At 42.3% G+C, this 14,922-nt stretch overlaps 3 protein-coding genes across 5 annotated transcripts; 2 read left to right on the top strand and 1 right to left on the bottom strand.

Annotated features, from left to right (window-relative positions):
• Positions 1-59: 59 nt before the first annotated feature.
• Positions 60-4,852, top strand: riox1 (ribosomal oxygenase 1). The gene is made up of 15 exons (XM_076083732.1): positions 60-191; positions 405-551; positions 724-863; positions 1,028-1,127; positions 1,647-1,760; positions 2,079-2,185; positions 2,283-2,390; positions 2,661-2,695; positions 2,939-3,117; positions 3,251-3,355; positions 3,472-3,613; positions 3,775-3,895; positions 4,052-4,151; positions 4,234-4,320; positions 4,589-4,852. The coding sequence occupies exons 1-15, from the start codon at positions 108-110 to the stop codon at positions 4,646-4,648; spliced, it is 1,629 nt and encodes a 542-aa protein (XP_075939847.1). The 5' UTR covers positions 60-107; the 3' UTR covers positions 4,649-4,852.
• A 42-nt stretch (positions 4,853-4,894) lies between these two features.
• Positions 4,895-7,500, bottom strand: ndufb1 (NADH:ubiquinone oxidoreductase subunit B1). The gene is made up of 4 exons (XM_076083733.1): positions 7,447-7,500; positions 6,569-6,637; positions 5,517-5,661; positions 4,895-5,060 (listed from the first exon to the last, which is right to left on the bottom strand). Exons 3-4 carry the CDS (start codon positions 5,654-5,656, stop codon positions 5,024-5,026), a joined length of 177 nt encoding a protein of 58 aa, XP_075939848.1. The 5' UTR covers positions 5,657-5,661; positions 6,569-6,637; positions 7,447-7,500; the 3' UTR covers positions 4,895-5,023.
• Positions 6,844-13,920, top strand: cpsf2 (cleavage and polyadenylation specific factor 2). Of its 3 annotated transcripts, XM_076083731.1 has the most exons (16): positions 6,867-7,001; positions 7,213-7,294; positions 7,366-7,532; positions 7,631-7,790; positions 7,895-8,000; positions 8,081-8,210; positions 8,305-8,420; positions 8,741-8,928; positions 9,079-9,369; positions 9,522-9,622; positions 9,949-10,152; positions 10,257-10,409; positions 10,530-10,752; positions 11,029-11,343; positions 11,962-12,096; positions 13,433-13,920. In XM_076083731.1, exons 3-16 carry the CDS (start codon positions 7,384-7,386, stop codon positions 13,523-13,525), a joined length of 2,364 nt encoding a protein of 787 aa, XP_075939846.1. In that variant the 5' UTR covers positions 6,867-7,001; positions 7,213-7,294; positions 7,366-7,383; the 3' UTR covers positions 13,526-13,920. The 3 variants fall into 3 exon arrangements, with proteins under 3 accessions (XP_075939843.1, XP_075939846.1, XP_075939845.1); XM_076083728.1 differs by lacking the exon at positions 7,213-7,294 and having other exon boundaries at positions 6,844-7,001; XM_076083730.1 differs by having other exon boundaries at positions 6,870-7,294.
• The last annotated feature ends 1,002 nt before the right edge of the window (positions 13,921-14,922 follow it).

Here is a 14,922-nt window from a genome sequence, read left to right as displayed (position 1 = left end):
CAACACTGTAGGCGTCAGTAGTGAGTCCGTCAGAGAGCAAATGTACACAAATAGCCGTAAAAGAAGACTCGCCAGCAGTCGCACGCTGATGACGCGCATTCTGAAAAATGGAGAGAAAACACATGTCAGCCTTTGCTTTGTATCAAACGCTGTCAACAGACGTGCCTGCTGCTACGACGCCTTCTCGGCAGGTAATGTTGGATATTATTGAAATAATATGGTGTAGTGTTTGGTGCTGTGCTCTGTGATAGACTCCCAGCTGCAGCAGGGGCAGTGCTGACACTAGCACAGTCCCTCTGATAGTGAGCTATTGAAACCATGCTATCTGCTCTTCATTGCTCCAGGCTAACCATGCATCTATGTTCACTGTGTTTAGCCTTATGGTCACTTGTATGATGTTCTAGGTGGCAGATAAGAAGAAAAGGAAAAAGGAGAATGGGGCCAATAAGGTCCACACAGTAAAAGCTCAATTAAAGCCTGAAAGGAAGAAAATGCGAAAGATGGTCCTTAAGTCTCCACAAAGAGAGGAGAGCCTTAAGGGAATTAAAAAAGTAAGTTTGTACGTGCTGCAAAGATGGATGCCATGGGGGCTATTTTCACATCCAAGAAGTTAATCTGACTGTTAACGTTCTTTTTTTTCCAATTCTTAATTGTTTATTATCGTGTTATTATTATTTATTTTGTTCAGTTATGGTTGATCGAGTCTTTATGCTTCTGATGCAGGACGAGGAGAGCGTAAATGGAGATGGTGAGGCTCTGGATGCTTTGCTGGCCGACCTGGGAAAATTCAACAACAGCAGGGAGAGAGCCAGCAAGCTGTTCCAGTGGCTCATCAACCCCATTCCTGCCAAGGCCTTCTTCAGGTATGGATGATTGTTTTGGCAGGGGCTCTCTCAATGCACAGACTATAGATATATCTATATCTATATTTAACCCAATATTACAACAAAGCAGACATTTTGCATAATACAAGGTGTCATCTTTGTCTTGGAGAATTCACCGACTAATGTTTTTCCTCTTTCCAAAGAGAAACATGGGAAAAGAAGCCCATTCTTGTTCAACGTAAGAATTCAGATTATTACAAGGGACTGTTCTCCACAGCAGAGTTTGATCGCATATTAAGACAGGTAAGGATCTGAAACATGACCTCATCCATGCTTACTTTATTCATAATTTCCAGACCTGGTGTTGGAATTTGTTATCATCAAGACTGATCTTTTGACACACCACAAAATTGTACACAGTTATTATTATTATTATTATTATTATTATTGTTAGGAAGGTATTGTCCTTCATTTATTGTGGGAATGTTTTGTTTTTTTTGGAAAACTTTAAGGGATTACTCGGAAGAGTCAGACAAACTGATTTTGCTGAATGGTTAACATTAATGTGGGACATAGGCTCTCATGACTCTGTAATCCCATGGACCAAAGATTATCATGGGAGGTTGTAATATACAATTTTTTTATTCATACAATGAAAGAGACATAGTAGGAAATATAGATTCTTATCAATGTGAAAATGAGACGCCTCATTTTTGTTGTATATTATGTTTGTTTTTTTATTTGCACCTTTAGTGTTGCATTATGCTCTTTGATGTATAATGAAGATCTGTCTCACTGATTGTCTGCGTTGTCTGATTTAAGGAGGATGTTCAGTATGGAGTGAACCTGGACGTCACGAGCTACAGTAATGGCAGAAGGGAGACACACAATCCTGCGGGGAGAGCTCTGCCGTTCACTGTGTGGGACTTCTATGGGGTAAGGCCACGCTGATGCAGGCACCGGATTTGCATACAGCATGTGATTATTACTAGGATTCTGTATTTTTACATTCCTTATAATTAGACCCTTTGCAGCGTGTGAGCTGCACCGGCTGTTTCTATGGGGGATCATTATAGTTTCTTCTCACATTTTCAAGGACCACCTTCATTAAAAAGCAATTGGATGTACGTTTATGCATTCAGCATTATATTGATTTAATTTTTTTCTATTCTGCAAGCTAAAAGTGATTTTGCGTTAAGTGCATTTAAAGTATCATTGCACCATCAGCATATCATCGTATCGTCCATTTCCCAGAACGGCTGCTCCCTCCGCATGCTGAATCCCCAGGCTTTCTCCTCCACCGTGTGGAATGTGCTGTCCATCCTCCAAGAGCAGTTTGGCAGCATGGCAGGAGCCAACGTGTAAGTATTTTTTGGACAGTAATTGTCTTGGATATTCACTTTGGATGCTATCAGTAACTGTTAAATCTGTGTATTTTTTTTTTTTTCTTTAAACCAGATACCTGACACCACCTGGAACACAAGGCTTTGCTCCACATTACGACGACATCGAGGCGTTTGTGGTTCAGCTGGAGGGGAAGAAACACTGGAGAGTGTACAACCCCAGGTGAGATACAGCAAGGAACCTTTTTAAAAGAGCATCATCAAGTTAAACTCAGAAGCTAGTGGATCATTTCAACATTTTGAGACGGAACACTAAGTCATGTGCACTAATCATTTGCACTTTGCAGCTAATCCAGTTTTTGTGCTTTACATTTACCCCATGTGACTCATGATACACAAAATGTTTTCCTGGTAGTTTGACATAAAGTTAGTAAATAAGTGACGGAATGATTCCACAAAATACTGAAGTTGTTTTTTCTGACTTTTTTTATAGGACAGAAGATGAGGTCTTACCTGCGCTTTCAAGTGGTGAGTAAAAAAAAAAAAAAAGATTGATTTCATTCGTTTTTTTCTCAATTTGGTTGTAAACAGAAGTTATCGAAATATTTGTACTGTACGTTATTGGTTACACACAGAAAGGTAGCTAATTGCACAAAGGTGAAGGAAGTTGTTGTACTCGAGGCTGCCCTCCCACGTTCTCTTCAGAGCTGATAAACCACATAGTGGACAGCCGTCATTTCTCAGACGGGACTTCTTTGCGTTTCACTTCAGGAAACTTCAATCAGAAAGACATCGGGAAGCCGATCCTGGAAGTGGTGCTGGAAGCCGGAGACCTCCTTTACTTTCCCCGGGGATTCATCCACCAGGGCGACTGCCTCCCAGATGCTCACTCGCTCCACATTACCATCTCCTCCTACCAGAAGAACAGCTGGGGGGATCTGCTACAGAAGGTGAAACTTGCATGTTAACAAAGGACAGCATCCGTGCAAGCGTACAATGGCACTTTTACTGATTACGCATCACAGGTATAGTGCAATAACCAATAGCAACAATCCATCGAAATACAATTATTATTTTTTTCAGGTGGCTCCAGCAGCATTGGAAATAGCAATGGAGGAGGATGTGGAGTTTAGACAGGGCTTACCTTTGGATTACCTGACGTACATGGGAGTACAGAACTCTGACAAGGTAGTTCATCAGTTATTGTGTTTTATTTTGCCACTTCCTGTCACCGTCACCATACTTGGCTTTTCACCAATTACCCACAATTGACCCAAGTCCTCCTCATGCACATTTGTTTGTAGGATGACCCACGCAGGACAAAATTCTTTTCCCGAATTGAGTGTCTGATGAAGAAGCTAGCAACTTACTCCCCGGTCGATGCTGCCGTGGATCAGAAAGCCAGAGCCTTCCTCCATGACTGCCTCCCTCCCATGCTCACACCAGGTATGTGATGCATACGTCAGTTCTGGGAACAAACTCTCTTTCAGTTCACTTAATTCAGAAAAAAATTGTAGTAAGCGTTAATGATTGTAAATCGAGTTGGACAGCCTGAGATGTATTCAGTAATGCTTCTGATTCTAACGGTTTCATGCCTTCTCCCGCAGAGGAATTGTCCAGCAGTGTGCAAGGAGCATCTGCTCGGTGGGAGTGTGGGCAGGTCATGGATGTAGGTGCAAAAATCACGACCCAGACCAAAGTCAGAGTTCTCCGTGCTGGATGTGCCAGGTAATACAACTCTTTATTGCATTTCAGATAATGTTCACACCAGGCAGGTTTGGAATGGGCTATTCAAAATGTGGAGTATGTTGTCTTTGACTGTATGTTGTCAAGAACACCTGATTCAATGATCCATTAAAGCAGAAATGTAACTTTTTTCCCCAGGTTATGCAGTGATGGAGAAGCTGTTAATCTTTACTACACAACAGAAAACTCCAGAGTTTACCACAAAGAGGAGCTCAAGAGTTTCGAAATAAAAGCAGAGGTAGATAGGAAGATGTTTGTAGATCATTGTTTCGTATTTAATGTCCCAATGATGTCGTCACTAACAATTGTTTTCCTTTCAGCACACAGATGCCATTGAGTTTCTGATCCATTCGTATCCCAAATTTGTGACCGTAGGAAGTTTCCCATGTGGTTCTGCAGAGGACAGGGTATGTTGTTTTAAGTGCATTCGGTCTGTGCAGCTACTGCACATTCGGGCATGTCTGTACAGCCGGGATTTAGAAGGAGGGGGTCTTGCATTTAACAATTGATTACTTCTGGTAATAGGTCTGTCATTCCTAGCCCTTTTTTAAATATCCATAGACTGATTAAAAGTCCTATTTTAGATAGATATGTATTCTAAATTATTATTTAAGCCTGTTTTTGTGAAATCAGCTGTTTGACTCATGCTCATTTTTATTTTATTTTTATCCCCAGATCACTTTGGCTGACTTGCTCTTTGAGAGGGGGATTATCCACACTGCAGAACCTCTGTAGTGGCCACAGATTCTTCAGTCATGCTGACTGCATGAATAGATTGCCTCCGTACAATTTAATGCAAAACCACTTCTCCCCCCCCCCTCCCCCCCCCCCCCCAAGTTGTCTTAATTAGCTCTACTGAACTAGTCACGCTGAACAACCCCATTCATGACTTTGCTCTTTGTTTAGCATCAAATAAATCAGTTTTTGAAAAGAATGAAATGGTGTAATGTGTTATGCAATCAATCACCAGCAAGTACCACATTATTTTGATGAGAAAGGGCATGTTTATTGTCTGTTGATACAACTGAAATACATAGATACAGTCTTCTTAAATACTCTGATTCGAGGGACACCACAGATGACGGGACACATTATCCAGGTAGGGGCAGTCTACTTCCAGGTCACCTCCTCACCAGGCTTCAGCTCCCTAAAGAGAACAAAAGTTGGATTAGCTTTTACCCAGAGCAACACTGCCGTTAGATGACCGGCTTAATGTCAGGCAAGTTTTCAAAATGCTTATTATCAAAACATTTAAAAAGCTAATTGTACTCACGTTTTATTTTATAAGTGCACTGGCAAATATACATGGTAAAACACAACTAGAGGCTTTTGGGTTCCATCTCTAATGTTTAGTGGAGCAACTGTATATTGGATCGCTGTTAGTTGAGTGTTGCAACACAAACTACATGTTTTCCTTTAATCACCGAGCATTCTGCTTACTTATATTCCTAGTAATTAGTTCAAAGTGGAGGTGAGTGGGTTTGCAGTAGCAAGAATCATCATCACACAACTTTGAAATGAATGTCACTGGATCCTTAATCCACTGAAAACCAAAGGGGGACCTGTTTAACTTTAAGACAGAGCGGGGACATTTTATTCTTACCTGCTAAACAAAACACTTTTGTTCCTGAAAGCTGTCAGCTTCTGGTCCTGTTGTTTGTCGAGGTACCATCCGATCACAAAGCCCATGGGCACCAGTATGTTCACCCAATGCTCCCGGGCAAGTGCTACAAAGTTGACCATGGTTCCTACAGAAGTAAGCAGAAAACACATTGTAACCTAGATTCTGTGGCACATTTTAAACCCTGGTCAAAAACGGGTATACTAATATTTGCATTTGACATGACACTATTACAAAATGTACTATCACATTAATGAAAACCTAATGCAATATCCAATAGATTGCTCTGCCAGTCACTTAATGAAATGCCATGCATTTCGAAAGGACTTCGCCCAGAGTTACTGTAGTCAGTGGAAAGGGCCTATACGTCTTTGGAAAAAAGTGGTATCACACTATCTAGTTGAAATAATTAATAGGTAACCCCCATCACATCTGAGGAACTACACAGGAGACAGGACTACCAATTGTTTTAGGAAGGCCATCTTTATTTAGACGAGCTCAACAAGACGTGTGACACTAAAGCTACTGCAAAAATAAAGCTGACCGAAATTCTGGTCATATATATTTCTGATTTGGGATTGATTGGATTGCACAACTAAAACTATATGTGACAAATCATGATAGGTGATGACAACCTCTAAAACATTGTTTTTAGCCTTTGGACGACCTCATTTGCGTGGACACTATTCGGACTGAGAACATAATGGAGCGTGTTATTTAGTCATTTCATTGTTGCTAACGTTTGTCAGACAGAGCTCTCTTATATCTAATTGGTGTGAGGTGAAGGTAATCTCTAAACCTCAGATAATACCGTTTAATATTGCACATTGTAATTTAATAACTAAACACAACGCAGACCACAGCTACTGGTTAGCTAGCTAATCGGCTAGCTAGCTAACATTAGCAATGTGTGTCAGGTTTTCGTTGAGAATGGTTTCTCAGTTAAAGCAATTGTTAGGTGTTTAGCAAAATCAACATGTTACAGTTCAATGACTCAAATATCAAAGACGCACAACGAATATGTAAAATATTACCTTCTGTTTACACCAAGCAGTGGCCTTTAGCTCTTCACTCAGTAGGCAGAGGACATTGGACTCTACCAACTGTGACAATGCGACGGTGTCATTTGAACAAGAACAAAAATGTATTACCGTAATGTCTCTTATCATGGGTGATAATATCAGTTACAACATATTAATTAAATATATTCAAGAACAGTTATTAAAATGTACTACGATAAAATGAGCATTTGGTGTTAAGTCGGCAAATAGTTTTGTTTTTTTATTAACGCGGCCATACTTGGTACGCTCTTTTGCCCTTTCACACATGACGCAGCGGTAAACATGTCTGCTAGTCAAGTGTGCACTGTAAACGCTAGACAAAATGTCTTAATGTTGGAATTATAGAACATTTACCAATTGTGTTTCTATATCAACGGGAGGAAATTATAGTATCTCCTATTTAGTGGTAAGTTGCACCTTCCATTGCCGACCCAAGTCACTTAACGTTGCATCCACAAGCTAAGTGTAGCTAGGATGCTAAATAGACAGGCTGCCGGCTAACGGTTACTTTGTTAACGTTGCTAGTGCGAACTAGCTGTGGCTAGCAACGAAACTGCTTTACTTTTCTTACTTACTTGTAATTAATTAGCCCGCCACATATTTAACAACCAGTTAAGTGTCTATGTTTGCAGATTACATGAATAGAACTGAATGAGTGCTCAGTCGTCATCAAAGTTGCACAGAGCCACACCACTTAACGTAGGTGGTTTAGTTTTGTTTATTTGTTGTGTGGTAAGCATAACCTCCTGCTAACTTAAGTTTACTTTCAGCGTGACAACTGAAGAAACATGACCTCCATTATCAAACTGACAGCCATATCAGGGGTGCAGGAGGAGTCGGCCCTCTGTTACCTGCTGCAGGTGGATGAATTCCGCTTCCTCCTGGACTGTGGCTGGGATGAAAGCTTCTCAATGGACATCATTGATGCTATGAAACGGTAATTGTGCTATCAATCTTCTAAATCCATCACTCCCCCCCCCCCTCCCCCTCTGTTTTGCAAATTCAAACAAGTGTGATGTCCTCTTTTCCCTCCAGATATGTTCATCAGGTCGATGCCGTGCTCCTCTCCCACCCTGACCCCATACATCTGGGAGCCCTGCCATACGCTGTGGGGAAACTGGGTCTAAACTGCACCATCTATGCTACAATCCCTGTCTACAAGATGGGTCAGATGTTCATGTATGATCTATATCAGGTAGGAAGGGGGTGTGGGGGAATGTACTGCATGTAAAGCTATTTATTAGAGCTTGATCGCATATTTACCGATGATTTCTTAATCATTTCATTCTTTCCGCTTAGTCTCGAAACAACAGTGAAGACTTCACACTGTTCACCCTCGATGATGTGGACTGTGCTTTTGATAAAATCCAGCAGCTGAAATACTCTCAGATTGTCAATCTGAAAGGTGAGTTAGTTGCAGACCCGTTTAGGTCAGGACAGGAGTCACCACTGTTTGTGTTTCACGTCTTTCTTTTTACCCGACAGGGAAAGGACATGGGCTTTCCATCACTCCACTTCCAGCCGGTCATATGATTGGAGGCACTATTTGGAAAATTGTGAAGGATGGCGAGGAGGAGATTGTTTATGCCGTTGACTTCAACCACAAGAGAGAAATGTGAGCGCACAAAACATTGATATGAAATTGGATTTGTTTAGTTTTTAATCTCGTGTTAGCTCATGCACGTTTTAACTCCGTTCCTCTATTCTAGACACCTCAACGGCTGCACGTTGGAGAGCATTAGTCGTCCGTCTTTACTTATCACAGACTCCTTCAACGCTACATACGTGCAGCCACGTCGCAAACAGAGGGATGAGCTGCTCCTTAGTAAGTCATCTTCACAAGACTTTTAAGTAATAATGTCTGTATTTAACAGTATATTTATTCAGTTGAATTACTTATATTTTAAGATGTATTGCAATCACATTATAACATGTCTTGTGGTGTAAGAAAATAACCATGTAATTCAAACGAGCAAGTTATCATTTAAGTTCTCTCTTTCTGTCCAGTATTAGTTTTTTCTAATATTGTGTAAAAAATATAGGATGTTTGGTGTTTTGCATCTCCTCTAACTACTCATTGAATACAATGGGAGAACAATGTTGTTCATTTTCATTAATATTTTCATATATTTTTTTCACTCACAGCCAATGTAATGGAGACCCTTCGTGGTGACGGAAATGTCCTTATTGCCGTGGACACAGCTGGGCGCGTGTTGGAGCTGGCTCAGCTCTTGGACCAGATTTGGAGGACAAAAGACGCTGGACTGGGAGCCTACCCACTCGCTCTGCTGAACAATGTCAGCTATAACGTGGTGGAGTTCTCAAAGTCCCAGGTATCGATCACCGATTTTTACACTTTAGAGGATCTTGTACTATTCCGTCCTTGTGACTTTACCAGGATAGTTCAGATTCAGAATCACTTTGTTTGCCACATATAACAAATGTACACAATTACATGAACTTAATCCGCTTTGTTTCTGAAGGTGGAGTGGATGAGTGACAAGCTCATGAGGTGCTTTGAAGACAAGAGGAACAACCCCTTCCAGTTCCGCCACTTGACCCTGTGCCACAGTCTGGCAGACCTGGCGCGGGTGCCCAGTCCCAAAGTGGTGCTTTGCAGCCAACCAGACCTCGAGTCTGGCTTTTCCAGAGAACTCTTCATCCAGTGGTGCCAAGACGCCAAAAACTCTGTCATCCTGACGTACCGCACTACACCTGGAACTCTGGCCCGCTACCTCATTGACAATCCTGGAGAGAAGATGTTGGATCTGGAGGTGAGACCGGCGGTCACAATGCTAATTTGTCATGACGGGGGGTTTTAAGATTGTCTCTTTACGCTGCGTTTTCCCCACGACAAGCTCTGTTATCTCACATTCCGACTCATCATTTGCTCCATATCCATCTTTCACTCTTCTCGTTATGACAGGTGAGGAAAAGAGTGAAGCTCGAGGGCAAGGAGCTGGAGGAATACCTTGAAAAGGACAGAGTGAAGAAAGAAGCAGCTAAAAAACTGGAACAAGCAAAAGAGTAAGTAGAAATAGACATGGGTCGAGGGTTGGATGTCTCTTTTTCATGATGCTTTATGCCTGGTGGTGTAACAAAACCTGCCATTTATTTTTCCGTCTTTTAACAGCTCAAACAGGAAATTATGTAAAAAGCCAGCAGAAATGCAAATACTGCTCTAGATTGCAAATTTAAAAGAGTCTATTTAAATGGCAATTTGTAAATGGGAGATGAGTCATGACACTTTAAGGCAACATTTCCACTCTGCAACTGAGCGAAAATCTGTTGCCTGTCTGTGGGAAAATGAAACATGTATGTGTCCAGTTAATGTGTATTTCATGCGCTTGCAGGGTGGATGTTGACTCGAGTGACGAGAGCGATATGGACGATGATCTGGATCAGCCCGTTCCAGTGAAAACAAAACACCACGACCTGATGATGAAGAGCGAGGGGAGCCGCAAAGGCAGCTTCTTCAAACAGGCCAAAAAGTCTTATCCGATGTTCCCCACACACGAGGAGAGAATCAAATGGGACGAGTATGGGGAAATCATCAGGTGCAAAACCTTTCATACACGGCAGATTACATAAAGATGCATACAGAGAATTTACACCGACTGTTTGACGCCATCGTCAATAAGCCATTATTGTTCTTTCGCAGGCTAGAAGACTTCCTGGTTCCTGAGCTGCAAGCCACAGAGGAGGAGAAAAGCAAACTGGAATCCGGGTTGACCAACGGCGATGAGCCCATGGACCAGGATCTCTCTGTGGTTCCCACCAAATGCATCTCCAGTGTAGAAAATCTTGAAATCAGGTCAGTGATCCTTTAACAAGAACTCTGCAGGTCTTAGTTCCCAATATGTGTCGTCTCAAGTCTTTTAAGAAATCTTATCTGTGAGGATACTAAACAATGCTAACTTAACTCTTCTTCCAGAGCGAGGATAATGTACATAGACTACGAAGGTCGCTCTGATGGCGACTCCATCAAGAAGATCATTAATCAGATGAAGCCCAGACAGCTGGTGATCGTTCGTGGGCCGGCGGATGCCAGTCTAGACCTGGCTGAGTCCTGCAAGGCTTTCAGCAAGGACATCAAGGTTTACACGCCCAAACTGCAGGAGACCATCGACGCCACCAGTGAAACGCACATCTACCAGGTCAGCCGCAGTAAAAGCCTGCCGGGTTGCATTTTTGTGATGATTTGATATACAGGATTGTTGTACGTAGGTCTATCATGTATCCTTAAATGTGTTTAATAGATTCATGCAGCAAAAATATTCTGCTGTGAAATAGTAAAACCTGATAAAACTTTGTCGGTTGACAAGTGAGGCAAAAAGTTAACTGCTACGAGGTTGATTTCTTTAGCAAAGCACAGAAGAGAGCTTCCATGACAGGCGAACATCTTCATCTTGTCTCATCTTCTCGCGGTAAAGGTGCGGTTGAAAGACTCCCTGGTGAGCTCCCTGCAGTTCTGCAAGGCCAAAGACACGGAGCTGGCCTGGATCGATGGCGTGCTGGACATGCGCGTGGTGAAGGTGGACACGGGCGTGATGCTGGAGGAGGGTGTGAAAGAGGAGACGGAGGACGGCGAGCTGGCCATGGATGTCGCCCCCGAGCTCGACATCGACCAAAACGCCACGGCGGTGGCAGCACAGCGAGCTATTAAGAACCTGTTTGGGGAGGACGAGAAGGAGGTGTCTGAGGAGAGCGACGTCATTCCCACGCTGGAGCCACTGCCTCCACAGGAGGTGAGGCATCATTATCTCTGAATATGAGTTATGGGGTTTTGCGAAATGTGTGACAATTAAATGTCAATTTTTTTTTCAAAATGCTGAGAATGACATCATCTCCCTTTCCCTGATTAACAAATCCAGAATGTATGAATATGCAAAGATTTTCATTTCAAAGGTTTAAGTGCCGGTCATAATAAGTCTCCCACTTCACTGAGAAGCACATTCCCCTTGAATGACAAACTGGTGTTATTTGACCATGATTATCTTCCACACTAGTTGTGCCGTCACAAATGATGCTCGTACAGACGCTTATTAAACTCAGACTGAAGGTGAGCACGGAGAAACTTTCCCCCTTCAGCACATAATTGGGCAGACAGCCTTCTCGTGTCAAACTCATCAGCATAGACATCGTTCTACTGAATCTTTATGTAAAAAAAGACTCCATGTTGTCAGCAAAGAGGTTGGGAGACAGTTAGCCCAAGGTGAGCTGTCAACAGACACCCATTGGGCTCTGATTGAGAAGGCATTACAATGCAGTTCCACTGTTATGTGTTCACAAGGACACATAAGCAATTCAGACAGCCCTTAGTCTAATCGACGCTTCTTTTTTTTTTTTTCTTGTTCTCCCTCCAGATTTCTGGACATCAGTCGGTGTTCATCAACGAGCCTCGCCTCTCCGACTTTAAGCAGGTCCTGCTGAGAGAGGGCATCCAGGCCGAGTTTGTAGGAGGCGTGCTGGTTTGCAACAACATGGTGGCCGTCCGCAGGGTGAGTTGTCCTTCCCACTGGCTCAGCGAGTGTGCTATCCGTCAGCTCCCTGCCACACTCGTCACCACTATCCCCCCCCCCCCCTACAGGGAAAGTTGCCCGCACAGACATACGACGTAGGCTCGTTGTACCGCCAAAACCAAGCAATAAAAATGTTGAGCCAAAATTCCAAATGTATTCATATTTAGCTCTCTGTGCAAAGAAGTTGCATAGCTGAAATATAGCCAGTTTTAATGAAATTAAAAGCATGTGAATTAAAGGACCTGTACAAAACACTTAAAATAATTAATTGTCCAACAAATTTAAAGACCCTAAGAGGCCTTTAGCTTATCACAAAAAATATATCCTCTCACATCTCATGTCTGTAACCTTCAGTAACTTTTATTGTACCTGTCAAAGCCCCAGAAACACACAACCATTATTTATGACTGCAGCAAACGGGCACAGATTAAATACATTACCAATGATGTGGGTATTTATTGCCTTAGAGCCGTACAGCTGAAAAAGACACTAAAATTGTTGTAACGCATTGTGACACATTGGACTGTCGGGCAAGTTGTTTTAGATGGCGTAAATACAGCAGCCCAGTCTATACGGTGATATAGTACAGTAAATACAGCAGCCCAGTCTATACAGTGATATAGTACAGTAAATACAGCAGCCCAGTCTATACAGTGATATAGTACAGTAAATACAGCAGCCCAGTCTATACAGTGATATAGTACAGTAAATACAGCAGCCCAGTCTATACAGTGATATAGTACAGTAAATACAGCAGCCCAGTCTATACAGTGATATAGTACAGTAAATACAGCAGCTGAGTCTAGATAAACAATAGCAGAGGTATCTATCGAATGTGAGGTTAAGGTTTGTCTACTTCCACCCGATGAGATAAATTACCGGTGTCGGACCAAAAGTGGAACATTAAACACAAGAGAAACAAATGCAGCCTGTTAAAGGAGGATTCAAATAAAAGTTACATATGAATACATCTCACCACAGAAAAAACCCGCAAAAAAGAAAAGTTGAGAGTGAGCCAGGATACCAACAACAAAATGCGTAATTGACAAGAACTTAAAATAGACACAACCCAGAAAATGAGATCAAAGAGAACTGAGACTCTTAAAGGCGCGTGTGCTATTTAAGAGGGACAACTTGGAGCGGATGGCTTCATTAGAAAGTCTGTGAACGTCTGTGGGAATGAATTGGACCGATATTTATTTTGGAGGTCAGCAGTGGGCTGTTCAGTGCGTGTACTTCAATGTTTAAAAAGGGGGAACCATGTTGTACAAAGTGTTAATGAATGGACCCATGTGACCTGTGCTTCTTTGTCCAGACGGAGGCCGGGCGCATTGGCCTGGAAGGCTGCCTGTGTGACGACTACTATAAGATCCGGGAGCTGCTGTATCAGCAGTACGCCGTGGTATAGCAGCAGCAGCAGCAGCAGGAGGAGGAGGAGGAGGACACACTGCAGAAGAGCATACAGCGGCAATACAGAGACGATCCTTCACGAGGACTTTACCCAGAGGACAAGGGTGTACCACACTCTGCCTCATGGGCAGCTCCAGCTGTTTCCCTGCAAACCCAGTTGTACATTTTCCCTTTTTATAGTCGTTTTTTTTCCAGATGATGATTTTGTTTTATGATTGTTGGTTTACCTCCACAAAGCGAGAGGCTGATGCTTTCCCTGGACTGACCTCTCTGTGTGTGTGTGAACAGATACTACAACTCCTCCCTCTGTACAGTAACATCCTGATGCACTGGATGGACTAAAGGATGTGTTTCCCCCTCCTATTCTGTCATTAAATCCTTTTTTTTTCCAAATATGCTTTGTCTCAGATGTCAACAGTTAGGGCTGGGAAATGAACCTCATTACTTTTTGAGTAAAATGGGAAAGAATCAAAAGTTGGCAACAAATTCTTGGCACAATTCTTGAGCTCTGTCCTCTTCACTTATTCTTGAGACCACTATGTAGCGGATATATTTCACACTTGATTCCAGATCAAATATCACAGGATAGATATACTATACTATAGGTAGACTATTCCACTCCAACAGTAAAGCCTTAGTGTAATACTCTGAACATATATTCAGGTTAACAGGAATTTTTGGTCATTTTAGACAGAATTTATCGAAAATACGTTCTTGTGTGGCCGGTCGTGCCACATTAAGAGGGTGCTGCTGTGTTTTTGTTATTGCACTTCCATAAAATGAAGGGCCCGGTGAGAGACCGACCAGAAGCAGAGGCCCGGGTATCCTGAGTTTGAGCTACTACTGTCTGATAAATGCCCAAAACTCCAGCTTGGATACTTTCTCTGATTTGATGTCTCACAACCAAACCAAACTAACTGATGACATCATCAGTCATTTTCTCAAAATTGACAAATTTCCAATGACGAGTAAACTGATGTTCATGTGTAAAATTGGCGTATTTTGCTCAATTTAAAAGTGAATATTCCTCAAACTAATCTATTAAAGTATCATTTTCGATGCAGAAACTGTACCCAAATGATCCCCTGCTCTGTCCTTATTAGATTTCTTTTTTTTGCATGAGCTGCATCTATCTCCGCACAACATTTCCTGCCTGCTAGTTCAACTAGTTAGCGCTGCAACACCAGATGGAGACATTTTTCAGCTGCATCTAACCGGCCCCTGAATACCCATATCAAATCTGCCCATGCGGCAGGACCATCTGTAATACAGTGGAGAGATGACATGGTCCCCGAAGAGATAACTGGGATTGAATATAATTCGGCCTACTAGCAATAAATAAATAAATAAACCTCCCTGGCTGTTCATGACAGGGTAAAAAAAATAAAATAATGA

Source organism: Anarhichas minor, unplaced genomic scaffold (assembly GCF_050575085.1).
Source record: "Anarhichas minor isolate MPS153535 unplaced genomic scaffold, ASM5057508v1 ptg000136l, whole genome shotgun sequence".
Lineage (NCBI taxonomy): Eukaryota > Metazoa > Chordata > Actinopteri > Perciformes > Anarhichadidae > Anarhichas > Anarhichas minor.
This window is presented reverse-complemented; position numbering and strand designations above follow the sequence as displayed.

Coding starts and splice junctions, on each gene's coding strand:
- riox1 (XM_076083732.1), top strand. CDS start 108: ATGGAGAGAAAACACATGTCAGCCTTTGCTTTGTATCAAACGCTGTCA. Junction 3,356..3,471: donor GAGTACAGAACTCTGACAAG/GTAGTTCATCAG, acceptor ATTTGTTTGTAG/GATGACCCACGCAGGACAAA. Junction 4,152..4,233: donor GTTTCGAAATAAAAGCAGAG/GTAGATAGGAAG, acceptor TTTTCCTTTCAG/CACACAGATGCCATTGAGTT.
- ndufb1 (XM_076083733.1), bottom strand. CDS start 5,656: ATGGTCAACTTTGTAGCACTTGCCCGGGAGCATTGGGTGAACATACTG. Junction 5,061..5,516: donor AAAAGTGTTTTGTTTAGCAG/GTAAGAATAAAA, acceptor TGTTCTCTTTAG/GGAGCTGAAGCCTGGTGAGG.
- cpsf2 (XM_076083728.1), top strand. CDS start 7,384: ATGACCTCCATTATCAAACTGACAGCCATATCAGGGGTGCAGGAGGAG. Junction 7,791..7,894: donor TCATGTATGATCTATATCAG/GTAGGAAGGGGG, acceptor CTTTCCGCTTAG/TCTCGAAACAACAGTGAAGA. Junction 9,370..9,521: donor AGAAGATGTTGGATCTGGAG/GTGAGACCGGCG, acceptor TCGTTATGACAG/GTGAGGAAAAGAGTGAAGCT.